Source organism: Elephas maximus, chromosome 16, assembly GCF_024166365.1.
Source record: "Elephas maximus indicus isolate mEleMax1 chromosome 16, mEleMax1 primary haplotype, whole genome shotgun sequence".
Classification (NCBI taxonomy): Eukaryota; Metazoa; Chordata; class Mammalia; order Proboscidea; family Elephantidae; genus Elephas; species Elephas maximus.
The window spans coordinates 49,285,390-49,312,508 of NC_064834.1; the positions used below are offsets into that span (position 1 = coordinate 49,285,390).

A 27,119-nucleotide genomic window follows, 5' to 3' on the forward strand; every position below is an offset into this window, starting at 1 on the left:
GGCAGTCACTCTGGCTGCAGACTCCTGCCCTCCCCAGCTGGTTCAAGCCTGGGATGTCTCACTGCAGAGCCGAAACGGTATCAAGCTCACTGTCCTCCCGTCCCCACCACATTGCACCAAGTCAGAGTCTAAAGTCCTGCATCTGAAGCATTGGCTGGCCAGTCTGAGGGGTGGCCTCTGGCCTCTTCTCTCTCATCAACCCCAGGCTCCTCTTCCCTTAAAGAGGAGGACTTGTATGCCCAGTGGGGGAATCTCCCATCAGGACTCTGGAGACTGGAAACTTCTGGACTTTTCTACCCATTCTCCTCCCTCCAGCCATATTTACCACCTCTGTTCATGCACCTGGAGACCTGGAGAAACAAGTCACAGAGGCATCCTAGCCATCCAGGTTGACAAGAACATCTTTTCTTGGCTGGCATTCTTTCAGCTCGGCAGGAACCACTAGTTTTCATACGCTGATCAGAAGCTTTCATCAGCTGATACGCCTTAGCATTTCCATTTTAAAAAATTAATCTATCATCTCGACGTAGCTTGGGAAAGGTTCTTTGGAGACCTGGAGGAAAAGGTAATAAAAGGGTCTTTGTCATGACAAGGTTGGGAATCACCTTTCAGTCCCACAGGGGTGGCACAGCTGGTTAGAACTGGAACCAGTCAGCCAGGGGCGAAGGAAACTCTAGAAAAGAAGAAAATGGGGCAATCCTGAGGGCGCCTTGGCTAGCATTTGATTTAGAAATAAGCCCTGCTCACCACACTGCAGCATGTTCAGATATTTATGTAGCCCTCACTTTGTCAATGAAAATTGAAGACCAGTGTTTAGTAGGCTGGGGAGAAGGGCTCCCACCAGGCTGTGAGGTCCCCTCAGTCTGTCTTGCTGGCTTGCCCTTGATGGGCATGTTGCCCCCTTTGCTTCCCCACTGCCTTCTGAATCTTCGATGCCACTTCCTGTGTATCTGGTGTGTAGTCATGTTACTTGTCTTCACCCATTCACTGAGTATTAGTGTTACTTAATACTGAGGACCTACTCTGTGTAAGGAGAGACCAAGGCCCTGCATTTGAGGGGCAGACAGTCTAATGGGGGAGACAGGCAGAAAAATGAGAAAACAACAACAGAATTGGAATAAACACTACTTGGGAGAAAAGGGGAGAGATGGCGAATGGGGGTGTCCACTTTAGTTAGGTTGTCAGGGAAGGCCTCTATGAGAAGATGCACTCAAGGTAATTAACGTCATCTTCTCAGGCCCCTTGAGTGCCTGGCGGGACCTTGGACACAGTGGGTGCTCTGAAATTGCGTTTTGTAATGAATCTGGGCCATGACCCTTTTGTCTGGGCTTCAGCACTCTAGGAGCCAAAAATCACCTCTCTCTTCAGCCTTAGGGCTCTTGAACCCCACCTCCAGCTGTCATTTGACCATGAAGAATTGGGTTACCTTGGGGGTGGGGAGGCAGGGCCCTGTGAACTTGGGTGTTCCCAGGCCAAGCCCATCAGCACCTGGGGGTGGACAGAGAGCAGGCCTCCAGACAGCCCGCAGGCTCTGCATGTAACCAGTGGGTCCCCTTATCTCTGGATCCTTCATCAGGGATGCTTCACCTCCCCTATCACCACCTTTATCCCATAGGGAAACTGAGGCCCAGATCTTGGAAACTACCTCTTTTCTTCCTCCAGCAACAGAGGCCAAAGTAGGGCAGGGTGCTATCTGTGAGGATGGGGAGGTGGAAAGTCTGAAATGGCAGGCATCAGGGTGAGCTTGCTACCACCCTGGCCCTCCCAGCCTGCTGGCACCTCTTTATTATCAGAGTCCTTGTCACAGAGAGACAGAGCTGGAAGCAGCCTTAGAGGTGATCTGGCCCAGCTTCCGCCCACCCCTTTGGCAGATGGCGTGAACAAGGCCTGTCTGGTCAGGTGTGTGCTCCCAGCATGCTTTGTACATATCTCTATTCCAGCATGCGGCATTTTGCCTTCTTATTTTTTTGTTTTAACAATTTGCATATGCGTTATGCATTTGTATATATATTTAAAAATATATCACAGAGTAACAGAAGGGTTTCCGAAATTATGTATTCAAGTGTTTTCAAAATAGTGAGGACGAACATAAAATATCACAAAGAAAAAAGGGTCGGGAGCATTATTTGCGTGATTCAGCCCCAGCCAGATGGTGCTATACGCTCCTCTGGTCAGTGTCATGCTCACCTGTGCGTCCACAGAGGATAACCAGTGAGCGTTTGATGAATGACTGTGTGACTGATCTGAGCTGTCTCCACTTTAACAAGGTGCTGGGGGCTTTTGAGAGTTTCTCTCCTCTGGGTCTCGGTGGTTTTTTTGCACAGAATCATAGCTCTTCTGTGTGTGTGTGTGTGTGTGTGTGTGTGTGTGTGTGTGTGTGTGTGTGTGTGTGTGTGTGTGTGTATTCATTATTGTACATAGTTTGTCTTGCGATCTTTGTGCAGGGGCTGTGAAGTTTTGGAGGGCTTGGATCATGGCTTAGCTGTCCTTGTGCTCCTCCTGAGCACTACGCAGGCTTTTCCACACTGGGGGTTTGGGTTGAGCCTTAGAGCTTTGGGAGTCCAGATGAGCCCAGAAGGGCCTGCCCAAGGTCACCTGATGTGTTAAGGCAGTGCTTCCTGCTGTCCTGGGACTGAGGTATCTGACTTTCACACAGAGCTAAGTGGGGAGCTGGGCACTGCCCCTGGCATGAAGGGTGACTCGTTGCACAAGGGGCTTTCTCAGAGAAGCCTGGGGTGGGCAGTGGCAGGTGGGTGCTGGAGCTGAAATTTTGCCTTAGGAGCCTGGAGTTTCACGGAGGTGTCAGAGGGGAGGTCATACTGTGTGTTGCCCCTCCCCACAACCAGAACAGATTCACTTTACCAAGCTTTTGCCGTGGGGCCGATTCTGACTCATAGTGACGCCGTGTGTTACAGAGTAGAATTGCTCCATAGAGTTTTCTTGGCTGCAGTATTTACAGAAGCAAATCACCAGGCCTTTCTTCTGCAGCTCCATTGAGTTGATCTGAATTGTGAGCCTTTAGGTTAGTAGTCCAATGCACACTGTATGTGCCACCCAGGGACCCCTCATACTGTCGCTGCTGCTGCTGTTGTTGTTGTTAGGTGCTGTCAAGTTGGTTCCAACTCAGCAACCCTACGCACAACAGAACCAAACACTGCCTGGTCCTACTGCACCATCCCTACAATCATTGTTATGCTTGAGCCCATTGTTGCAGCCGCTGTGTCAATCCACCCTGTTGAAGGTCTTCCTCTTTTCCGCTTACCCTGTACTCTGCCAAGCGTGATATCCTTCTCCAGGGACTGATCCCTCCTGACAATATGTCCAAAAGGTGTAAGACGAAGTCTCGCCATCTTTGCTTCTAAGGAGCATTCTGGTTTTACATCTTCCAAGACAGATTTTTCATTCCTTTGGCAGTCCATGGTATATTCAATATTCTTCACCAACGCCATAATTAAAAGGTGTCAATTATTCTTCAGTCTTCTGTATTCATTGTCCAGCTTTCACGTGCATATGATGCGATTGAAAATACCATGGCTTGGGTCAGGCGCACCTTAGTCTTCAAGGTGACATCTTTGCTTTTCAACACTTTAAAGAGGTCCTTTGCAGCAGATTTGCCCAATGCAATGTGTCTTTTGATTTCTTGACTACTGCTTCCATGAGTGTTGATTATGGTTCCAAGTAAAATGAAATCCTTGACAACTTCAATCTTTTTTCCATTTATCGTGATGTTGCTTATTGGTCCAGTTGTGAGGATTTTTGTTTCCTTTATGTTGAGGTGCAATCCATACTGAAGGCTGTGGTCTTTGATCTTCAGTAAGTGTTTCAAGTCCTCTTCACCTTCAGCAAGGTTGTGTCATCTGCATAAAGCAGGTTAATGAGTCTTCCCCCATGGGTCTGTCAGTTTGTCGTACTGTGGGGACTTGCCTGTTGCTGTGATACCGGAAGCTATGCCACTGGTATTCAGACACCAGCAGGGTCACCCATGCAGGACAGGTTTCAGCTGAGCTTCCAGACTAAGACAGACAGGAAGAAGGACCCGGCAGTCTACTTCTGAAAAGCATTAGCCAGTGAAACCCTTATGAATAGCAGTGGAACATTGTCTGATATAGTGCTGGAAAATGAGCCCCCCGGGTTGGAAGGCACTCAGAAGATGACTGGGGAAGAGCTGCCTCCTTAAAGTAGAGCCGACCTTAATCACGTGGATGGAGTAGAGCTTTCAGGACCTTTATTTGCTGATGTGGCATGACTCAAAATGAGAAGAAACAGCTGCAGACATCCATATTGTTGTTAGGTGTTTTCAAGTCAATTTTCTACTCATAGTGACCTTGTGTAACAGAGTAGATCTGCCCCATAGGGTTTCCTAGACCGTAATCTTTGTGGGGAGCCCTGGTGGCACAGTGGTTAAGAGAATGGCTGCTAACTAAAAGGTCGACTGTGGGAATGTACCAGCTGCTTGTTGGGAACCCTGTGGGGCGGTCTACTCTGGCCTGTAGGGTCACTATGAATCAGAAACAACTCAACAACAACGGGTTTGGGTTTTGATTTGAATCTTTGTGAAGCAGATCGCCAGGTCTTTCCCCTGTGGAGCCACTGGGTAGGCTCGAACTGCCAGCCTTTCCATTAGCAGCCACACCCTTAACTGTTGTGCCACCAGGGCTTCTTCCTTTTATATTAGTTTTCTGCATACGATTTTCTTTGAAACAAGGGTTTTGCTACTTTAAAAAATTAAAAAAAAAAAAAGTTTGACACCGGTTGTTACAGACCAACCAGGCCTCATCTGCCCACTCCCTCAGGCCTTCCTGTGGGGGAGAGGGGGGAGGAGGGCCTGAGTAGGTGGGTGTGAAGCTATAGACTCCTTGTGCAGCTCAGGGTTTAGCTGGGGGTCTTGCCCTGGTGGCCTGGCTGGAGGGTGAGGATGTGCTCCTCCACACAGACGTCCTAGGGCGGTTCCTAGAAGCTGCTCGCCCACTCTTTGCTCCCCGCCCTCCAGGTCTACTTCCACCTCAGGCGCTGCCAAAATAAATAGCTCTAGATGAGGCCCAGGCAGCCCCTGAGGCCCTTCCACACAACTACCCTCAGGGGTACCTCAGAGAGCTAGGGACACAGGCAGAGCCTCTGGCTCCTGCTTCTCCCTGCCTGAGGGGCTAATACCCTGGATGTGGAAGCCTCCCATCTGGAACCTTCTCTGAGGAAGAGGGAGGGGCATGGAACTACCAGGGTTTGGATCCCTCGGCCTCTCCTTCCAGAAATCTGGATCCTGTTACCACCTCTAAAGGGGGTAAGGAGGCTCTGTTCACGGTCTTTTGTTTTGTTTTAATTTTTTAAATTTGTTTTTGATTTTTTACTTTGTATTTTACAGGAACTTCCCATAACTCAGCTAGACTATACACAGAATAGGACTCAGATGGGAAGAAGTCGATTCATCGATTCATCTTAGAAACGTTTCTGAGCATCTGCTAGACTAGCTCCCATGTATTGAGCACTTACTACCTACTAGGCACTTGATGTTCAGGAGAGGCAGTGTATTGTGTGGAGGGTCAGAATGGGGGTTTCGGAGCCAGCCTGCCACCTAGCTATATGACCTTTGAATTAGATGACTTCATACAGATAAAGTGCTTAGAAGAGTGCCTAGCATATGATATGCACTTAAATGTTGGCCATTATTGTTAATGGCATACTGTTACTGTAGGTTCTCATCATAACATTGTAAGGTAGTTACTGTTATTATACCCATTTTCCAGATGAGGAAATGAGGTTCTCAGAGGTTATATAACATGCCTGAGCCATGCAAGTAAATCACAGAGCCAGGGTTTGATCTCAGGCCTGGAATCCGAGGCTTATGGCCACCCAACTTGACTGCTTATCCAGCTCTAGGCTAAAAAAGACCCCAGACCAACCCATGGAGCAGCTGGTGGTTTTTAATCTTTTAGTTAGCAGCTGAGTGCCTAACCTCTGCACCACCAGCGCCCTTAGCTCCAGCTTAGGGAATGGGAATTCAGACACCTCCATTAGAGACCAGGGGCTGCCCTGAGGAGCTCACAGCCTGCCATGAAGGCCGACACACATCAGGGAAGTTCTGGAGGCACGGCTTGGGTTAGTGCTGAGCCAGGCTGGCTGGGAGGTAGAGCAGGACTGGGCAGTAGTCTGAGCAGCTGTGCCTTCCCTCGGGGCTGGAGGCAGAGCTGAGTCTGTTCCTGTCCAGTGTGTGTGGGGGGGTGGGGGGGGCCACCTTACCCCAGCCTGGGGGGTTCTTTTTACCGCCCTGGGGTGTCAGGCAAGCGGGTTGGGCAGGTGGGCACACATTGAAACCACTCACTGGATTCCTGCCACTTCTCCAGGGTCTGTTAACCTCAGCTTCCTTATCTGTAAAATAGTAGCAATACCTGCCACACAGGATTGTTAAGGATTGAGTAAAATGAAGTATGTGGGAAAAAATCCCTTTAAAATCCTAAAACAAGTCTTTACACTACTACTACTAATAGCTACCATCTTTGAACTCCTACCCTGTGCCCCACACGGTACTGTTGTTAGGTGCCGTCGTGTTGATTCCAGCTCATAGCAACCCTATATGACAGAGTAGAACTGCTCCATAGTTTTTAATCTTTTTTCTTTTTTTTATAACACAGTGCAAGTTTATTTCTCACTCATGCCACAAATTCAACTTGAGGTGGAGGGAGGATGCTTGTTGTAGTAACTCGTGGACTGAGGTTGACAGGGCTTCCTCTTGATAGGTATTTTCATAGTCATGTTAGCAGGAGGAAGAGAACTTGGTGAAGCGCACACTGGTTCTTAAAAAGTTTCTTCTTGGAAGTGGCACATACTAGCTCTGTACATACTTCATTTGCCAATGCAAGCCACCTGGCTATACCTCCTTCAGAGTGGGTGGGAAATGCGTTTGGAAGGCCAGAAGCAGAAAATATCTGGTGGACAGCACTAATGACCAATACTTTTCCATTCCGTTCCATTTTTTGACCCACTGGCTATTAGAAAAGCACCATGATAGACCCAAGGCTAAACTCTGCAAACAAAAGGATGGACAACACTCAGTTTTGCCCTCTCAGAACTCATGAAAATACACTAGTAAATTGTGGACTTGGTTGTTTAAGCCATAGCTGATGGGGCTATGAAAGATGGCGGTGATGGAGGATTCAGGTCTAGCAAGGGGAGGAGAGGAACCCCCCCTCCCCCACATAGGCTGTAATCTTCATGGGAGCAGATTGCCTGGCCTTTACTCTGGTGGAGCTGCTTGTAGGTTCGAACCGCCGACCTTTCGTTTAGCAGCTGAGCACTTAACCATTGTACCACCAGACTCTTTCACACAGAACTAGGAGTATACATAAAAATACATACAGTAGTTTATTTAATCCTCACAACAATCAAGATGAATATTAATACGCTCATTTTCAGAGAGACAGCTGCCCGTGGTCACCCGTGTGAGGGGGTGGAGTTAAGAGTCAAACCCTGGTCCTCTCTGATTCCAAAGCCACCTCTCTTGTCTTCCTGTCCTTCTGAGTCACCTTCCCCTCCCTAAGTTACTGAACCAGCAGGAGGAGGGTATGACTGGTTGTTAGGGGCCACGCTAAACCAGGCGCTTCTGCCAGGCCTGGCAGCTGGTGGTGGGCAAGATGTGCCCTCCAGCAGTGGGTGGATGGTGGGTTGGGTCTTACCTGCCCCCCCCCCCCCGGCCCCCTGGTTGTGGTGGGAGCAGCAAGCTCCACTCCCTGCCCCGTCTGGCAAGTAAGTTTTGTCGGCCTGTGAGTCACACAAGCACTGATGAGTCAGGTTTTTCCCTTCTTCTTGCCCAGAGCATCTGGGGAGGGGGTGGGGAGTTTTCTTCGGAAGTAGGACCTCCCTCCCTCCCTCTGCTCTCCCTTTGCCTTGGGACTGTTCATTTTCTATCCAGAGGGCAGATAGGCCCTGGAAGAAGAGTCCTTTGTGTCCCCAAGGAAGAGGGTGCCTGGGTGCCAGCCACACCTTGGGCACAGATCAGACCTTGGGTTGGGTTGAGCCGAGTCAGGAAAGGGTTGGAGAGGCCTTCCTTGTGAGTAAGAAGAGTAAAGGGCAGCATTATCCCCATTATGTACACTCCAGGACTCCCTGCTCCACAGCCTATGCTCTTGACTTTTGGCTTACTCTCTCCTTTCTGCAAAGTGGGCCTTGGCCCCTATCTCCTGGGCAGTGCAATGAGGTTTCTCCAGGCAGAGGGTCCCCTGAGCCACCCGCTTCTTGCCTTATGACCGGCATGGCTGCGAGCCTTGTAAGGACTGTCCAGATGGCCAGCCTCAGGCAGGCATGGGGTTCTCCCTCAGCGCCCCCCGCCAGGCCCTTTCAAAGGCCGAATTAAACACAGTCCAAGCAGCCAGCTGGGCTGGGCAGCCTAGTTCCAGATCAGTGGTTCTCTCCCTTGGCCACGTCACCTAGAGAGCATTTACCTCGCCCACCCCCATGCCCAGGCATACCCCAGAGCAATTAAATCACCATCTCTGGGGGTAGGGCCCAGGCAACCAAGCTTCTAAGACTACCGCACTGGGTTGCCTCTGAGAGCCTGCCCTCCAGGAGTCCACAGTCAAGTTGAAGGATTACACGCACACAGGGAGCACGAACACAGGGCAGAGGGCGATTCAGGGCTGGTGTGCAGGCTCAGGCGCTGCAGGGTCAGGAGAGAGGGGTGGGGACAGCAATGGGAAGAGGGCTTCCATCCCGCATCCTGATGGATGGAGGGTGGATCAGGCCGTGCTTGGGAAGGAAACCAGGGAGATCCTCCTGACAGGCTGGTGATTCAGGGGCTATAGAGGGTAGAGGAGGAAGGGGAAGGGATGAGTCAGGCCCAGCTGTCTGCACGGCCTGAGCCTGGCTTTGGAGGAGAAAGAACGTGCTCAGATGACGAGTTCTCTGTTGATCCACAAAGGGAATGTTGTGGGCCCTGAGCTGTGCCACAGAAAGAAAGAGGCGACCCTTAAAAAGATGGGGTTCCAGAGCTCAGGAACGTGGGGATCTGTTGCACTTCTCACAGGAACTCCCTGGAATATCTCGGCATCTCTGTAAGGTGGACAGAAGCGTGGCACTTACATTTGGCAGATAAGCCTGGAGAGATTAAATGCAGGGCCCTGGTCACCTAGCAAGTTACATGGAAATGGACCTTTCTGACTTCACGTTCACCCCACATATGACACAGGCCTGCAAGATGGAAAGTCAGCCACTTAGGGCTAGTTGCTGGGCTGAGAACTGTAAGTGAACTATAGGGCTTAAGGGAATTTAGAACCATAGCCCAGGAGAAAGATTATGGGGGTCTTTTCTAGCTCCCTGCTTGGTGCAAATGGTTAACATGCTCAGCTGCTAACCAAAGTGTTGGCGGATCGAGTCCACCCAGAGGCACCTTAGAAGAAAGGCCTAGTGATTTGCTTCCAAAAAATCAACCCCATGGAGCACAGTTCTACTCTGAGACACATGGTGTCACCATGAGTTGGAATCAGCTTGATGACAAACAGTTTTTCCAGGCCTTGGCTCAGCAGTTCTAGGCAGATTGCTGTAGTGTTTCTGTGGAGGCAGAGGAGTGAGTGCTCGGATCAAGCAGCAAGAGCCTGGAGGGGCTTGGTGCTAGAGAGACTTCACCTGGGTGTTAGGTTAGTTCACAGGATAAAGGACTTGGAGAAACAGCAGGAGGGAATAGGAATCTTAAAATTGGAGAAGAGAAAAATGTCTGATAGCCCAGTGGAAGAGGTTGTGACTTGTTCTGTAGCAGTGGGCGTATCTGTATGTATATACACACACACCAGGATTTTATATGTGTGTGTATGCATGTATAAAGACAGGACTGTGTGTATGTGTGTGTAGCCCTGGTGGCGCAGTGGTGAAGCACTCAGCTGCTAACTGAAAGGTCGGAGACTCAAACCCACCAGCTGCTCCAGAGGAGAAAGATACGGCCTTCTGCTTCCTTAAAAATACCTGTTGCCGTGGAGTCGATTCCAACTCATAGAGTTCCTATTGGAAAGAGTAGAACTGGCCCCATATGGCTTCCAAGGAGCGGCTGGTGGATGTGAACTGCTGACCTTTTGGTTAACAGCCGTAGCATACAGCCTTGGAAACCCAGTGGGACAATTCTGCTGTGTCCTATCAGGTCGCTGTGAGTCGGAATTGACTTGATGGCAGCGGGTTAGTGGGCGTGTGTGTGTGCATATATATAAAATTGGGTCATGTGTGTGCGTGTGTATCTTCTTCAGATCCAGAAACAAGAGCCTGGTGGGATGTTAGGCTACTTGATTTATTATATATAATCTTCTTGATTATGTTAGTTGATTTGTGTTTATAGATCTTCTTCAATCCTCCCAGCCTCCCTAAGAGGTGGGGACTGTTACCACTCCCTGCTTCAGAAAAGGGAAGACCAGAATGCCTAAGGTGTTCGTCCAAGGTCACTGAGCTAATTAATGATGGTGTTCAGACCCTGGCCTGCCTGACTCTACCGCCTGTACCTTCAGCCTCTGTGTTTCTGGTTCTACTGCCTGCCACATAGTTAGTGCTCAGTGAAGGGTAACTATAATTACTATTCGCTTTCTAGCCATTAGATTCATCCAACAACAACAGAATAGGCTTCCTTGTGGCGTAGTGTGCACCTCCTCTCCAGAAGTGCACACAGAGACATAGGGTGGGGTGGCGTAGGAGGCTGGTCTCCATCACTGAGCCCTGAACCAGCTATGCTGAGTTGGAGTCTCTGGCTGGTGCCCTGAGTGGGTTTCTGTCAAGCCCACAGGAGACCTGGGCACACAGGTGTGGGCACCACTGGCCTGGGGGTCCTAGGAGAGCCCAGCTCTTATACCCCATTCTTCTCTAGTGGGAACTAGAAGGTCAGGCCAGACTCTTAACTCCTCCCCTCTGCCTCCTGATGCATGTCTTACTTGCTGCTTTTCCCACGGGCACATTTGTCATCTCTTTGTGTCCAGCTCCTGACATTTTAATATTCTAGTTCTAATTCAGCTTTTACTGACAGTGGAATGGTTTGGTAGAAAGACCCTTCCTCCCACTGTCAACACACACACACTCACACACACACACACACACACACACACACACACACAGAGGCATAAGAGCTGTGGGGTTTGAGGCAGATCACTTCCCTCTCAGAGCTTTGGTTTCCTCATCTGTAAAATGAAGTGGCTCAGCCAGATGACATTCAGGTCACTTCCAGCATTAGGGTTCTGCTGTACTCTACGGGATGTGCCCCGATGGAGCAGGGTACATCTGGGTGAAGTGCTTGTGGCAGTTGACACCCAGTGGGCTAGAGTCTTGGGTGTCAGAAGCTCAGGCTATGCCATCTGGCCTCCACATGCCTGGCTGCCAAGTAGATGCTCTCCCTGGGCAGCAGGGAGGGCCTTTGGGCTATTACCTCCCAGCTGTGGAAAGCTCAGTGGCCAAAATGACCTGCCTCCCCACCTTAGGTAACAGGGGGAGCCAGCCAGATACAAAGGGCCTTTTAGCAACCTCCGGGGAGTTTCTGTTTTGTTTATTAGTTGCCTTCCTCTCTCTCCTGCCCCAGGAAAAGTGCTGACCCTGTCCTGGGTGGCCTGTACATGGGAGTGGGCATCCATCAACCCGCTCTCCGTCCCTGTCAAATGTAACCTGTCTGACCCCTGCATTCTCCTGTATGGTGGGGTCAAAACCAAGAGTTGATTACAGCTGATTTTCCAAAATCACAGAAACTTCAAGGAAAAAAAGTCACTTTTAATTGTATAATGGTAATAAGAATTTATTGACTTGGCTCGATTACCAAAGATCTGCCTCTAAACAATAGCTGCTGTCTTTTAATAGTCCCTAGGCGATGCACATGGTTAACACACTGGGCTGCTGACTAAAAGGTTGGAGGTTCAAGTCCATCCAGAGCCACCTCGGAAGAAAGGCCTGGTGATCTACTTCTAAAAAATCAGCCATTGAAAACTCTATGGAGCCCAGTTCTACTCTGACACACGTGGGGTCGCCATGAGTTGGAATTGACTCAGCAGTAACTGGTGATTTCTTCTAACAACTGGGAAGGGTGGTCTCATTTAAATCTTACAGCAGTCCTATGAAGTGGGAATTGTATCCTTTTTACGGATGGGAACACTGAGGCTTAGGATAGTTAGGTCATCTGCCCACGATCAGTAGCTGAGGCCAGCCTCGAAGTAGCCAACTCTGAAGCACATGTGGAAGTGAATGAATAGCCAGACTGGAAAGGGAAGCTACTTTTGACGCTCTGCACCCACTGCTCGTGTAGCTCCACTCACCATTCTCCCTGATCTAGGCTGCTGGAAGACGCGTGGAATCGAGTTTCCCTCTAGAGCTGGTTACCCTGGGACTGTTCATGTTAAGGCCAGGACTTTGGCTGCACGTGGGAACAAATGCATAACTATAGGGTGAAAACAAGAATATATTCACTACAAGAAAGGAATGGGCTGTGTTAAAAAGGAAAAAATCAGACGAACTTGAAACAAGGAGAAATCGTCATTTCCCACACTTCTCCCAGACTCCACTTGCCAAGTACAGTATTCTCTCCAAACCAGCCTCAGAAAGTGGGCTGTTAAGTGGGTGACAGACTTGACCCCAGGCAACCTTGAGGTTGTCTGTAGTTGACATCAGACAGGCATGAAATGATACCAGTGTGCAACAGTAAATAAGAACACCACCCTTCCACCGCAGCCTGATCTGGGGGACTAGGTGGTAAGCAGCCAAACCCGGGGAAGCTGCTGCCTGCCCAGGTACCACCAAGGGCCTAGGCTGCACGCTCAGACCAGAAGGCAGCTGAAGGCCCTGTTCCCCTTGAGCACAGCCCAGGCTCCCACCTGGTAAATGTGCATGTACATGTTGTGTGCAGCACAGTGAGAACACGCCCTGCCTCAGCTTGTGTGCCCACAGCTGTCCAGTGGGGAGCCCTCCAGATAGGGTGGTTTTTCTTGGCTCACTGTCGTTCTCTAGTCATCATGGAGGTTGCAGGCCCTAACTGGGCCTGCTCTCTAACACCCAGCCGCACACCCTCCAGCAGGCTGCCTCACTGGGCTCCTCAGGGACTGTGTCTTGTCCCTCCTGGACTCCACCTCCGCCCAGCCCCTAAGCTGCTTGCCCAATTCATTCAGCAGTCATTGAGACCTGCTGTATGCCACCCCTGGGCTCATCCCTGGGATCACAGAGGTGATCTGGGGGCGATCTCAGCCTCAGGTTGACAAGCAAGATCATTGCAAAGGCCTGCAGTTATCCTGGGCTGAGCGCCACCATAGAGTTGCCTATGGGTTCCCAGAGGAGGGGCGCCACCCTGCTGAGGACCCCCTGGGACTCATGGGTCCCCAGGAGCGGATACAGTTTAGGGAACCTGGCCTGTCGCTTAGCAACTTGCCCCCCCCCCTTCCCTGAACCCTAGTGTTGGCCTGAAGGGAATGGAAGGGGAGAAAGGAGAAATGGATGGGGAGAAAGTCTCCCACCAGGCCCACAGGCCTGTAAAGAGGCCAGACGAGTAGTTCGAGGGTGTGGGAGGCCACAGCTGTGCATTGCCAGGCCAGCACTTCCCTGTGAAGGTTACCCAGGCTCTGAGGGTCACCCTGGGGCTAAGTCTAACTATAAATACATGCTTCCTGAAGGGATTACCTGGGCCCCCGCTTCCCCCAGCTACACCCTCTCCTCCGCCTTGGCTGAGCATTTCTCTGGGGCCTGCTGTTCTTTCTGACCTCTTATCCCCTCTGCCAGGTTTGACACTTAGCCCGTCTCTCCAGCCCACAGCATCCTAGCTGTGACTGCTTTGGGGCGGGAGGGGGAGGGCGGCGAGAGAGAGGTCAGAGCCTGCCTCCTGGCCAAAGGGCCCTCCCCTGCAGCCCAGGGTGTTGGAGTAGGGAGGCCCTCTTCTTTGCCTTCTCCTCTGCCTGGAGCCTCATGTCTCACACCGGCAGGAGCAAGCTCAGACTTGTCCCATAATCGGCACTGCTGGAGAGGAAACTGCCAGCCCTATCCCTGGAGCAAGGGCCTGGGAATGCAGCTTGGTAACCGAGCTTGGGGATTGCCACCAGTATAAATAGGGCAGTCTCCTTGCTTGGGTGGACTGATTGTCCTGGGAAATCTCTGGTCCCTTTGGTTCGTCTCAAACTTGGTATCAAGTCCCAGGGGCTCAGTTCTGCCAGTCCCTAAGGCCATAGTAAGGATCTCTTAGGGTCTGAAACCAAGAAGCAAAGGGATGGCCTGACTTCTCCCCCTTCCCCCCGTGCAGACTTTTTCCTGCTCTCCCTGGCTGTCCTCTGCTACTCTCACCCTCAGTTTCCCCACCAGGCTTTCTGCCCCGCCCCCCACCCCCCACCCGTGTCTTTGTCAGTCCCATTTTCAATTCCATAGACACTTGGTAAGAGCCTGCACTGGGCCTGGTGGTCTGCAGGGCTTTGGAATATTCAAAGGGAAGTGGCCAGCATCGACTCTGTTGTTTCTTCAGGTTCTTGAGAAGCCCCTCTTCAGTGTTGTCTTTCTAAACTGGTCAGGAGATGGGAGCAGACATACACACACATGCACACACTCATGGGCACACCAGCTCCAGGCAAATTGGGAAGGACCCTTAGTGCTGTCTCCCCCACTTTTCTCTCACACCCTTCCTTGGGGGTGGTATTGCCAGACACCATTCATTACCGAGGCCAAACCACAGCATCCACCATCATTATCCTCCCCCAACCCAGACATGGTGCCCTCTTGGTCTCCTCCCTCTTGACTTTCCAAATCTGCTCTCAGCAGCAGCTTTGGAGGCGACTTCCAGAGTTGGACTCATTTAAGCTAAGGTGTGGATGAGTGTGCCGTTTCCGCTTGTGCTGTTTGCTGTGTTTACAAGTAAGGTTCTTAAACAGAAACAAATGTGTGCCCTGGCCCAGCCCCTGTGACTCTGACTCTGGGCCTGAGGTGGGCCCTGGGGATCTACCTTTTGAATTAGTACCCCAGGTGTGTGTTTCAGACACCCTTTTGGGACCTCAGCATTTATCTCTGTACTCAGACACACACGTTCTCTGGTCAATCACAGATGAGTTTTGCCCTGCCCTGCCCTGCCCTGCCCACCGTAGTCACAGAAAGCCCCAGTTTTCGTGGGTGCTTTGCATCTCTGCCTACACACGCAGGTTCCTGGACTACAGCAGTGATCTTTTATTGTTTTTTAAAATGTCACTTTTTGTCGACTTAATTAAGGATAGGGGCTATTTATGTTACTCTGTCTTTGACCTGACGCTTATCTGGGACAGGTGGGAGACGTAAAGTAGAAGCCACTAGTTGCTTCTGCTGCTGAAGCCAGCAGAGCCTCACCTGGCCCTGAACAAAGCCACCCAGAGCTGCCAGCAACTGAAATCCTAGAGGCTGTGGGCCTTGGACTTTCCGGCTCACCACTAAGCTCAAACCCCCACACTTGGCTTCTAAAACTCTTCCTACTTCTCTGTGGCTGCTCCTGTACCACCTTTTCTTATTAGTAACTTTCATTTTATTATTCATATCCTTGGAAACTCTACGGGGCAGCTGTACTCTGTCCTATAGGGTCACTATGAGTCGGAATCGACTCGACGGCACTGGGTTGTTGTTTGTTGTTGATTACTGAAGTAAATAGGTGCCTCTCTTCCAAGGCACCTCTGGGTGGACTCGAACCTCCAACCTTTTGGTTAGCAGGCTAATGTGTTAAATGCTTGCACCATCCAGAGACTTCAATCAGAAATAACCACTGATAACATTTTGGTGTATCTCCTTCCAGTCTTTTTAATATAGATGACTATACATACAGGTAGCCCCCAATTTATGACAAACCGCACTTCTGATCATCCTTTTTTTTTTTTGTACGTCTTATCGTTAGTAATATGTACTACATACAGTGTTGCAGCATGTAGTTTGCTGATGTTATCGTGCTCAGGTGTGATGTTTCCAAAGACAAAGATCGGATATATAAAGATACTGATAATAAAAGTCAATAATAATGAAAATGATACTGGTAAAGAGTGAGCTCCTTGGATCAAGTAGACACAAGAGACTATCTGGAGCTCCTGTCTGGAGAAGAGATGAGAGGGCAGAGGGGGGCAGAAGCTCACCAAATGGATGCGAAAATAGAGTGGAGGGAAAGAATGTGCTGTCTCATTAGAGGGAGAGCAACTAGGAGTATATAACCCAGTGCCGTCTGCACACCAGCAAGAACAAGGCTAAATACAATCTGGATCCGTGCAATGTATCCGTGATGCCATTCCGGGGTAGCGTGCCAGAATGCCGAGTATACAGCAAGTATAGGAGTATACAGCAAGTATAGGAGTATACAGCAAGTATACTCCTATACTTGCTGTATACTCCTATACAGCAAGGTGTATATAAGTTTTTATATGAAGAGACTGACTTGGTTTGTAAACTTTCACTTAAAGCACAATAAAAATTTTAAAAAAAAGTCGATAATGAAACTAAAAAAAATGAGGCACTTGATTTACGTCAGAATCAACACATAGTCATTGGAACAGAACCCCGTCTTAAGTCGGGGACTACCGCTACATTTTAAAAACAAAACTGGAGCACAGCATACTTGCTGCTGTGTAACTTTCTCACTTTATTGTGGGCGTTGCCCCACGTTACTCGGCATTCTGGCACGCTACCCCGGAATGGCATCACGGATACATTGCACGGATCCAGATTGTATTTAGCCTTGTTCTTGCTGGTGTGCGTTTAGGTTGTTTCTAGCTTTCCCTTGTTAAAACCCCACTAAGTTAAACAGCTTTGTAGATAAATCTTTGCCACACACTTAAAATCATTTTCTTAGAATAAATTCTTAGAAATCAAATTCCCAAGCCAAAGGGATGCAGGTTTTAAAAAGTCTTTTGGTGCCATACCAAAGGCCCTCCAGGAAGTCTGTGCCAATTTTTGCAGCATTTGAGGCTTCACACCCTGGTGGCACAGTGGTTAAGCACTCAGCTGCTAACTGAAAAGTTGGCAGTTTGAACCCACCCAGTGGCTCATTGGGAGAAAGACTTGGCCATTTGCTTCCATAAAGATTACAGTCTAGGAAACCCTATGGGGCAGTTCAGCTCTGTCACATGGGGTCACTATGAGTCAGAGTCGACTTGACAGGACCCAGCAACACCCTTTCCACTGTCCAGTATTTTTGATTCAACTGACTACGGAACATCTTTATTTCTAAAAGCAAATGAAGTTAAAATGTTCGTCAATTTGCTTGTATGCTTGGGTTAAAACCTTCTTTTTATGGTTTTGTTTCTTTCTGAGCCTCAGATTGTAAGCACCAGTGTGTAGGGCTCCAGATGCATTGGCATGTTTCTTATACCTGCAAACCTTGGGCTTGAAGAACTTTCTCGGATGCTTTTATATTTGATTCACTAATAAAGGAACACCAGTCCTGGCCCAGAGGTGCTACTGCTGCCCTCTACTGGCTCAGAGAGTCATTGGGGAGATGCAGGTTAGGATCCTGCTGCTGTTTTCTTGTATCCACCCTCCCCACTTCCCTCCACCACCACACCGCATTCTAATATTTTCAGCCCAAAAGGCCCTGTATGCAGAGCGAAGATTTAAAAAAAAAAAAACTGTATCCTGGGTCACTGCACATGCTGTTAATACTTGGAGAAGTTCACTCACATTGTGCCCATCTGTGGATGATGTGTGTACCTGACAATTAGGAAACCGTGCTTCAGTGTGTGTTGTTAGGTGACTGTTTCATGAGGAACCCAGAGATGTGACAGCAAAGGCAGCATCCCTCAGGTAGGCCTGTGGCCTCCCGAGGTGAAGGCTGTGAAAGGTGACACCTTGGGGCTATGTTTGTTTTAAAGATCTGTCCTTTGGTCTTCTCTGGGGAGAGCCAGAGGCATGAACAGAGCCATAGCTCAGGTGTCTCAGGGTCACCACCCCTGCAGCCTCAGTTGTCGGGAGCAGAACCAAACCTGGTGTTTAAAAAGGGGAGGAGCAGGAAAAATGGATGTCCCCAAGCAATCTCTTTAGGAAGTCTCTTTCTTAGAACCTAGTATTCTCAATTTAGATGATGCTGACAAGCTTGTCAGGCCTTTTCTCAACCCTCAGCAGGTTAGAAGTGGCCCATTTAGCAGGACCTGACCTCTCCCCTTACTAGGAGCAGCAGTAGGTGGAGAGCAGTAAGAAGTGACATCTGGCAAAGACAGAGACAGGAAGACCCTAGACATTGGACGCAAGAAGTTAAAGAGCCCAGGTTTGGGGTCATTAAGTAGATGGGCCAAAGCCCCATACTCCAGTGGTCCCTGAGGGAATCTTCAATGCTGAGAAGTCAAAGGAATATAGAAATCATGAAGCAGAGCTACTTCCTTGATTAAAACAAAAACACCCGCAGGCCAAGCTTCTGCAAAAAGGCACATTGATCTTGTTTCTCCAGTGCCTCCTTTCTGTATTTCATGCTTAAGTCTTTGATCCATCTGGTTTTGATTTTTGTGGCTGGTGTGAGGTAGGGATTTTTTTTCATGTTTTTCCATATGGAAAACCTGTAGTCCCAACCAACCAACACCATTTGTCAAATAGTCTACACATTTGCAATACTTCCTTTCACGTTAAGCAAGTTCCCATGTATGCCAGGTTCTAGTTATGGATGCTACTCTATTCCATTAGCTCTTTTCTCTACCCATGACCCTGGGTGATGCAAATGGTTGTCGCACTCAGCTGCTCACAGAAAAGTTGGAGGTTCAAGTCCATTCAGAGGCACCTTGTAAGAAAGGTCTGGCAGTCTGCTTCCAAAATCAGCCATTGAAGACCCTATGGTACACAGTTCTGCTCTGACACACATGAGTCCCCCAGGAGTTGGAACTGACGGCAGCTGGTTCGGTGGTTCTAGTACTATAGTTTAATAGATAGTATTCGTAACTGGCAATGCAAATTCCCCCGCCTTATTCTTCTCCAAGAGTGTATTTGTTTTTTTATATATTTTAAAATCAGCTTGTCAAGTTCCTTAAAAAACTCCCAGTTAGAAATTTTATTGGAATTGCATTGAATTTATAGATCTGTTTGAGGAAAATGGACATTTTTATGATCTCTTCAACTATTGCTTTATCCCCATACCTCTGGTGACACAGTGGTTAAAGCAATTGACTACTAACCGAAAGGTCATTGGTTCAAAACCACTAGTGGCTCCATGGGAGAAAGATGTGGCAGTCAGCTTCCGTAGAGATTTACAGCCTTGGAAACCCCATGGGGTCACTATGAGTTGGAATTGACTTGATGGCAGTGGCGGGTTTGGTTTTTTGGGTTTTGTTATTGTTAGTGGCCATTGAGTCGATTCCGACTCACGACAACCCCATGTGTGTTAGAGCATCTCAATTTCAATTGTTGTATTTTTCATTTCTAGAAATTCTATGTGGTTCTTTTTTTAAAATCTACTTGATCATTCTTTATAATCTGAATAACCTCTTACTCTTGTTCATATTTCTGAAACATAGTTTTTCATAAACTGTGTCTGCTCAGTCCCAGATCTGAAGTCTTTGTGAGTCTGACTCTTCCATCTCTTGTTTTGCTGGCTCTGGCTCATATGGCCTTATTTCTTTGTTTTTTTTTTTTTTTTAACTATGACCTTATTATCTCACTTGCTTGGAACTTTATCCTGAGAATTCCTTGAGGCCTAGCTTAGAGTTGTTTTCCTCCAAAGAGGGTTTGTATTTGCTTCTGCCAACTGAGGAACACTTAAAATTAAATGTTTGGCTTGAGATTTTCCTGCCCACACACATAGCCTGAATTCAGATGGCAGACCCACAGGAGGACTGTTTGTGGATTCAGTCAGAACTGAGAGGGAGCCTTTACTCTGCCACTTCCTGTGTAACCAGGGGCAAAGCATTTGATCTCTCTGTGCCTGTTCCATCATCTACGAAACAGGGTTGCTAACACCCACTCCCTAAGGCTATAGCAAGGATGAGATGGGATAATTATATAAATAAAATGAAGCATCAGTGGTTCAGTGGTAGAATTCTCGCCTTCCATTTAGAAGACCCCGCTTCAGTTCCTGGCCGACGCACCTCATGCGCAGTCACCACCCGTCTGTCAGTGGGGGCTTGCGCCTTGCTACGATGCTGCGAGGTTTCAGCAGAACTTCCAGACTAAGACAGACTAGGAAGAAGGGCCTGGGATCTACTTCTGAAAATCAGCCAGTGAAAACCCTATGGATCACAATGGTCTGATCCACAACCGATTATGGATGGGGATGGCAAGGGACTAGGGAGCTTTTTTTTCCATTGTGCATAGGTTCACCAGGAGTTGGGAGCCCAACTCAACAGCAGCTAACAACAACAACATATAAATAAATCATTTACATGAGGTTCTTTTACAAAATGGGTGGGCAGTGAGTGTCATTTTCTCCCCTGAGCAGCCTCCTCACCTTCCCCAGCCAGTGGGAGCAGCCTGGTAGTGGCCCTGAACTCTAGTTCCCTGTCTCGCTGCGGCCTGAGGTAGGATATATGAGTTACAGTGGAAGCAGAGTGCTTAAGACCTCGCTCCTGTGGATCACTCTGCTTTCAGCTTTGAAATGACTGAGCCTCCCAAAGCCCTCAGAGAAGGCCTCTATCCTCAGTCTTGACCGTGGTGTGGAGTTGTCTTAGCAATCACTCAGGGCTAGGTAACAAGAAAAATGACATTTGACAGAATTGTTTCTTTCAGATGCTGAGGGGATTTTTTGTTTGGTTTCTTTGCTATTATTTTTTTTAAAAACATCCTTTGAAACTGTGTATGGTGAAATATTAATAACAAGTCATTAAAATTGTTCACAATTTTTAATCGCATGGGAAATTGACTAATATAAGTGAAATAAGCAGAAAGTTGTATTTTGGCATAAAAACATCTTAAATCCTTTCTGGAATAAAGAATATAAAGAAATAAATTTAATAATATGAAACTCAACTCTGTTGAGAAGTATCGGGGAATGGCGTCTGGAAGGAAATCTGTCTAGGACTTAACAGTAGGCACTTTGAATGGTGGAATTCTGAGTAATTATTTTTCCATGCCAGTATGGCACTGACATTAGTCAGAATGTGGGCTTGGGAGTCAGAGAGTCTTGGGTTAAATTAATACTTGTGTGACCTTAGACAGATGACAAACTCTCTGGGTCTTTATTTCTCCCTCTGTTGGGTTGAATGAATAAAGGGTCTAAAGTACCTAGCCTGTGATCTAGCACAAGCAGGCTTCCTAAATGGTGGCATATTTTTACATATTTACATTCTTTCCAGATTTTTTTTAAAAAATTATTTTATTGTGATAAGATATATATAACATAACATTTTCCATTTGAACCTTTTTTTAAAATTTTTATTGTGCTTTAAGTGCAAGTTTACAAATCAAGTCAGTCTCTCATACAAAAATTTACATACACCTTGTTATAAACTCCTAGTTGCTCTCCCCCTAATGACATAGCACTCTCCTTCTCTCCACCCTGTATTTCCGTGTCCATTCAGCCAGCTTCTGTCCCCTTCTGCCTTCTCATCTCCCCTCCAGACAGGAGCTGCCCACATAGTCTTGTGTGTCTACTTGAGCCAAGAAGCTCACTCCTCACCAGTACTATTTTCTATCTTATAGTCCAGTCCAATCCCTGTCTGAAGAGTTTGCTTTGGGAATGGTTCCTGTCTTGGACTAACAGAAGGTCTGGGGACCATGACCTCCTGGGTCCCTCTAGTGTCAGTCAGACCATTAAACCTGGTCTTTTTACGAGAATTTGAGGTCTGCATCCCACTGTTCTGCTCCTTCATGGATTCTTTGTTGTGAACCCTGTCATGGGTGTCATTGGTCATAGCTGGGCACCATCTAGTTCTTCTGGTCTCAGGATGATGTAGTCTCTGATTTATGTGGCCCTTTCTGTCTCTTGGGCTCATAATTACCTTGTGTCTTTGGTGTTCTTCATTCTCCTTTGCTCCAGGTGGGTTGAGACCAATTGATGCATCATAGATGGCCACTTGCTAGCGCATTTGAACCATTTTTAAGTGGTGAGTTCAGTGACATTAATTACATTCACAGGGTTATGCAACCATCACCATGTCTTTTTTTTTCCAGATTTTTTAACTCTGAACATGTACTACTTTATAATCAAAGGTAGAGAAACATTAAAACTAAAAACAAACCAAAAAAAAAAAGAAAAGGCAGTAAATGCTTTGCTGACAAAAGGTTGAGTATAAGAAGTTTCCAGAGACCTTCCAGATACCAAGGAAGGGCCCTAGAGACCTAAATACTTGGGAACCAGTGCACAAGGTGCCAAGCAGGTCAAGCCCTGGCCAGGGAGGCGAGGGGCTGGGTGGAAGCCAAGCTGCAGCCCTGAGTGGCTTTAGAGATGCTGACCCTGTCCCTCTGTCCTGCCCAGGACGCAATGAGCCTCTGAAGAAGGAGCGGCTGAAGTGGAAGAGCGACTACCCCATGACTGATGGGCAGCTGCGGAGCAAACGGGATGAATTCTGGGACACGGCCCCCGCCTTCGAGGGCCGCAAGGAGATCTGGGATGCCCTCAAAGCTGCCGCCTATGCAGCCGAGGCCAATGACCACGAGCTGGCACAGGCCATCCTGGATGGAGCCAGCATCACCCTGCCTCATGGTGAGCAGGCAGGGCTGGGGCTTTGTCCCCACTGAAGCAAGGGGGCAGTCAGGGCCATTCAGGAGTAGAGGAAAGGCAAAGGCCAACCACATGCCAGGAGTTTCTATCCAAGCTTGTGGGTGGGGGAAAAAACTGGTGGAGTAGGTTGTGTGAGGAGCCCTGGTGGCGCAGTGCTTAAGTGCTCAACTACTAACCGAAAGGTCAGCGGTTGGAACCCTCCAGTTGCTGGGGGAGTGGGCGTGGGGGGGAAAGACGTGGAAGTCTGCTTCTGTAAAGATTACAGCCTTGAAAACCCCATGGGCAATTCTGTTCTGTCCTATAGGGTCGCTATGAGTCAGAATCAACCCAAGGGCAACAGGCATGGGTGTATATGGCTATTTGCACGTTCATTCAAGCAACCCTTACTGAGCATGGACCAGGATTGGGGGTGAAAAGAAAAATGAGACACAGCCCCTGCCTCCCCAGTGAGGGGACAGAAAGCACACCAAGGAGGCTGCAGCAAGAGGTTTGCCCAGGTGCTTTGGGATCCCAGAACACCTGAGGTACCGAACTTCTATTCGGTGCTTACTGTATGCTCAGCAGTCAACTAGAAGCTTCTGCTGCATTATTTCATTTAAGTTCACAGCAGCCTGATAAAGCTGTGTAGACTAGAGGGTAAGCGTGGAACTCCAGAGTCACAGACCTGGATTTTAACTGGAGCATCTCTGTTTCCTAGCTGTGGGACCTTGAGCTTCTCAAATTTAAAACCCAGTGGCTTCAACTGGAAACCCTGATGGTAGTGGTTAAGAGCTATGACTGCTAACCAAAAGGTCAGCAGTTCAAATCCACCAGGCGCTCCTTGGAAACCGATGAGGTAGTTCTGTCCTGAAGGGTTGCTATGAGTCAGAATGGGCTCCACAGCAACAGGTTTGGGCTTTTTTTTTGGTGGCTTTAACTCTGAAGTGGGAATACCTACCTCTTTTTTTTTTAGGAGGGTTGTTAGGCTCCAACAAGATATGAGTAACATTGTCTAGTCCAGTGCCCTGCACTGAGTAAGTGCTCAAGACCCAGTCAATATATTTCTATGTGCAGCACATTGTATGACTAAGGAAATTGAGACCCACTAGGGTTTTTTTAGGGTAGGATTGGTCGGAGCCCTGGTGGCACAGTGGTCAAGAGCTTGGCTGCTATCCAAAAGGTCAGCAGTTCAAATCCACCAACTGCTCCTTGGAAACATGGGGCTGTTCTACTCTGCCTTATAGAGTTGCTATGAGTTGGTATCGACTCAATGGATCTGGGTTTTTTGTTTTTTCAGGGGGAGGGGGTTTTAGGATGGGGTCAGAGTCCTTGGGTGGCACAGGTGGTTAGGTGCTTGACTCAGGGCTTCAAACCAGTACATTCCAGTCTGAACCCCTGCTGAAAATTCTAACAAGTTTCTAAAAAGTTCCTTGCTGAGAATTTGCATATCCACCCCAGATATTTTGAATCAGAATCTACAGTTTAACAAGATCTCCAGATGATTCTTAGGTGTGACTTCCTGGAAAGTTGTAAGAAATGCAAATTCTCAGCAGGGATTCAAACCAGAATGAACCAGGTGGAAGCCTATGCTTGGCTACTGTCCAAAAGGTTAGTGGTTTGCACCCACCCAGAGGCTCCTCAGAAGAAAAGCCTGGCAATCTGCTTCCAAAAGGTCACAGCTTTGAAAACCCAGTGCAGTACAGTTCTACTCTGCACACACAGGGTCACCAGGAGGTGGAATCAACTTGACAGCAACTGGTTAGGGTGGGCTATGAGTCAGGGTCCGACTTGACAGTAGCTTACAACAACAACGAGGTTATAAACTACTAAGAGCAGGGCCTGTGCTGTTTCATCCATCTGTATATCCCCAGTCCCCAGCACGGAAGGAGTTGTTGAATGAACAAATGAAAAGTGATTTGCTGGGGCTGAACGAACCAGTACATGGGGCAGCCTGGGTGCAAGCCCAGGTCTCCCTGACCCCAGACCTGTGTTCTCCCAGTTATGAGGTGGTCCCTCAGAGGCCTGACTGTGTGGTGCCATGGGGACCCTGGAATAGCCGTGGCGGCCCTGAGCAGACTCTGACTGCCCTTCCCCTCCCCCAGGCACCCTCTGTGAATGCTATGATGAGCTCGGCAATCGCTATCAGCTGCCCATCTACTGCCTGTCACCGCCCGTGAACCTGCTGCTGGAGCATACAGAGGAAGAGAGCGTGGAGCCCCCCGAGCCTGCTCCCAGTGTGCGTCGTGAGTTCCCACTCAAGGTGCGCCTCTCTACAGGCAAGGACGTGAGGCTCAGCGCCAGCCTACCCGACACGGTGGGCCAGCTCAAGAGGCAGCTGCACGCCCAGGAGGGCATCGAGCCATCCTGGCAGCGATGGTTCTTCTCCGGGAAGCTGCTCACAGACCGCACGCGGCTCCAGGAAACCAAGATCCAGAAAGATTTTGTCATCCAGGTCATCATCAACCAGCCCCCACCACCCCAGGACTGACGGGCCTATGGACCCCTGGGAAGAGAGGCTGAGGAGGGCCTCTGCGGGGCTGAGAGGCCTCCCACCTGGAGCACTAGGCCCCCCCACCCTGCTGCTGCCTTTGAGTGCTGTTATTTTCTTGAGGGATGCCTCCCCACCAGTTGGCTGCTGAGCAAGCCAGGAAGGAACCCTGCCTCCCAGGGGCGTGTGGGCTACCACTCCCCAGCACTCAGGAAGCAGTGCTGCCACACACAGGCCTTGGCAACCTTGTCAGAGAAAAGGCCAACTGGGGCCCTCTACCCTGCCCCTTTCCCAAGGCAGGTTGGAGCCACGAGGGTTGGCCTGGAGGCCCGCGGAGCCCAGACCCATCATCTGGTGCTGCCAGCTGTGCTCACTCCGGTTTTCTGCTCAGGGTCTGAAGCAGCTGCTGTCTCCTGCCCCTGCCCCTACCCTCTGACTTTGCCCTGGGCACAGTGCCAGTCCCCTGGTGGGGAGGGGTCCACCCCTGGGTCCCAGGGCATGGGGAGTCTGAGGCGGGCCTCTGCCTCTCCCTGCCCCCAGCACAACTGGCAGAGATGAGGTGGTGGCTGGACAGCTGGGCTGTTGTAGCAGGGGTCTGCACAGGGCCCTCTCCCAGCTGTAACCCAGGCAGTGGGGGGATCTGCAGCCTGGTTGTGGCCCCACAGCAGGGCCCTGTGTACAGACATATCTGCATATTTATCAATAAAGCCTTTTGCTCCATCTCTCTCGCCTGGCATTTGCCTTCGAGTTCTCCTGCAGCTTTGTGGTGCCCCCAGAGCCAGGCCCTGGTTTCCAGGAGCAGTTCTGGTGTGGGAAACGGCGATGTGGTGCCTCCCCCAGTTGCTCTGAGGAAGCTCAGTATACAGTGGAGTAAGCCTTGAACCACTAGTCTTTCGAGCTCTTATCCTACCTTCTGAGCCCTGATCCCACCTCAGGAAAAGCCACTTAACCTCTGAACCCACTTTGCTTATCTTTAAATTGGAGATGTTGCCGCCTATGCTGATGCTTCCCTCGGTTGTTGGGGGAATTAAATGAGGTAACATGAAAGTGCTTTGAAAGCAAAGGCAGCACCTCAGGAAGGTGGCATTAGTTACTGGCTAATCTGCTCCAGGACTGAGGTGTGTGGAAACTGTGGAACACCATGCTCTTGGTAACGCCAAAGCAGACTCTCTACTACAAATGTAGATGATGAGCATGGATCAAGATTTTGTGTCAGGCTTGCCAGCGAGAGAACCAAAAAGAGAAAGAAACCAGTTTCTTGTGCTTCCATAAGGGAATGTGTTCATAAAAAGAGGAATCCAAGATAAGGTTGTTTACCCAAGTGAGCTTTACCTAACCAAAAGCTGTGGCGCCTGCTGCTGGGTCCTGATGACCCAGGGCTCACTCACTCCCAGAAGTTAAAGGTGTGCAACCAAGCAAGGAAAGGTCTGCTTTTTCTCCGGCTTGCTATATTTTCCTCTCATTGAGCATGGCCGCCCTGGTCACCCTGATAGGGAAAGGCCAGGAGAGGATGAGCAGGGGCTGGCTTGACACTGCAGTCTGACCCTCCCAGTGAATTCCTGAGGCCCCTCTTGAAGAGAGACCCTATAAGTCCCTCCTCAGAGGCCTCCTGAGCACTTGCCCTGAGGCAGTGACTAGGGAGGAGACAGATGAATGAGGTTTGTCCATGACTAATGAACACACAAGTAGCCCTGGTGGGGCAATAGTTAAGCACTCTGCTGCCAACTGAAAGGTCAGTGGGTTCAAACCCACCAGTAGCTCTTCAAGTTAAAAGACCTGTTGATCTGCTCCTGTAAAGAGTACAGCCTAGGAAACTCTATGGGGCAGTTCTACTCTGTCATATAGAGTCGCTGAGTCAGAATCTACAGCACACAACACGTAGCCAGATGCAGGGATGCCCCACTAGGGGGAGCTGTGGGACCCCAGAAATGGCCAGCACCACCTGCAGGCAGAGCCGCTGCCCTTGCTCCCACACACTCCCCTAGCGCTCAGACCTGGCAAGGCAAAGCAGCAGGGCCTGTCCACAAGACAGCCTGGGGTGCAGGCCTGCCTTGGGTCCCCACATTTGGCTTTCAGGCCCCCTCACTGACACTGGTTTGTCAGAGTTTT

At 49.2% G+C, this 27,119-nt stretch overlaps 1 protein-coding gene across 1 annotated transcript in view; it reads left to right on the top strand.

Annotated features, from left to right (window-relative positions):
• UBTD1 (ubiquitin domain containing 1) overlaps window positions 1–25,738 on the top strand; it is a 61,455-nt gene extending 35,717 nt beyond the window's left edge. Inside the window, exons 2-3 of the mRNA XM_049855982.1 lie at window positions 22,298–22,525; window positions 24,625–25,738. Of these exons, the coding sequence (XP_049711939.1) occupies window positions 22,298–22,525; window positions 24,625–25,010 (614 nt within the window). The 3' untranslated portion in view covers window positions 25,011–25,738. The remainder of the gene's footprint in view (window positions 1–22,297; window positions 22,526–24,624) is intronic.
• Window positions 25,739–27,119: the final 1,381 nt, after the last annotated feature.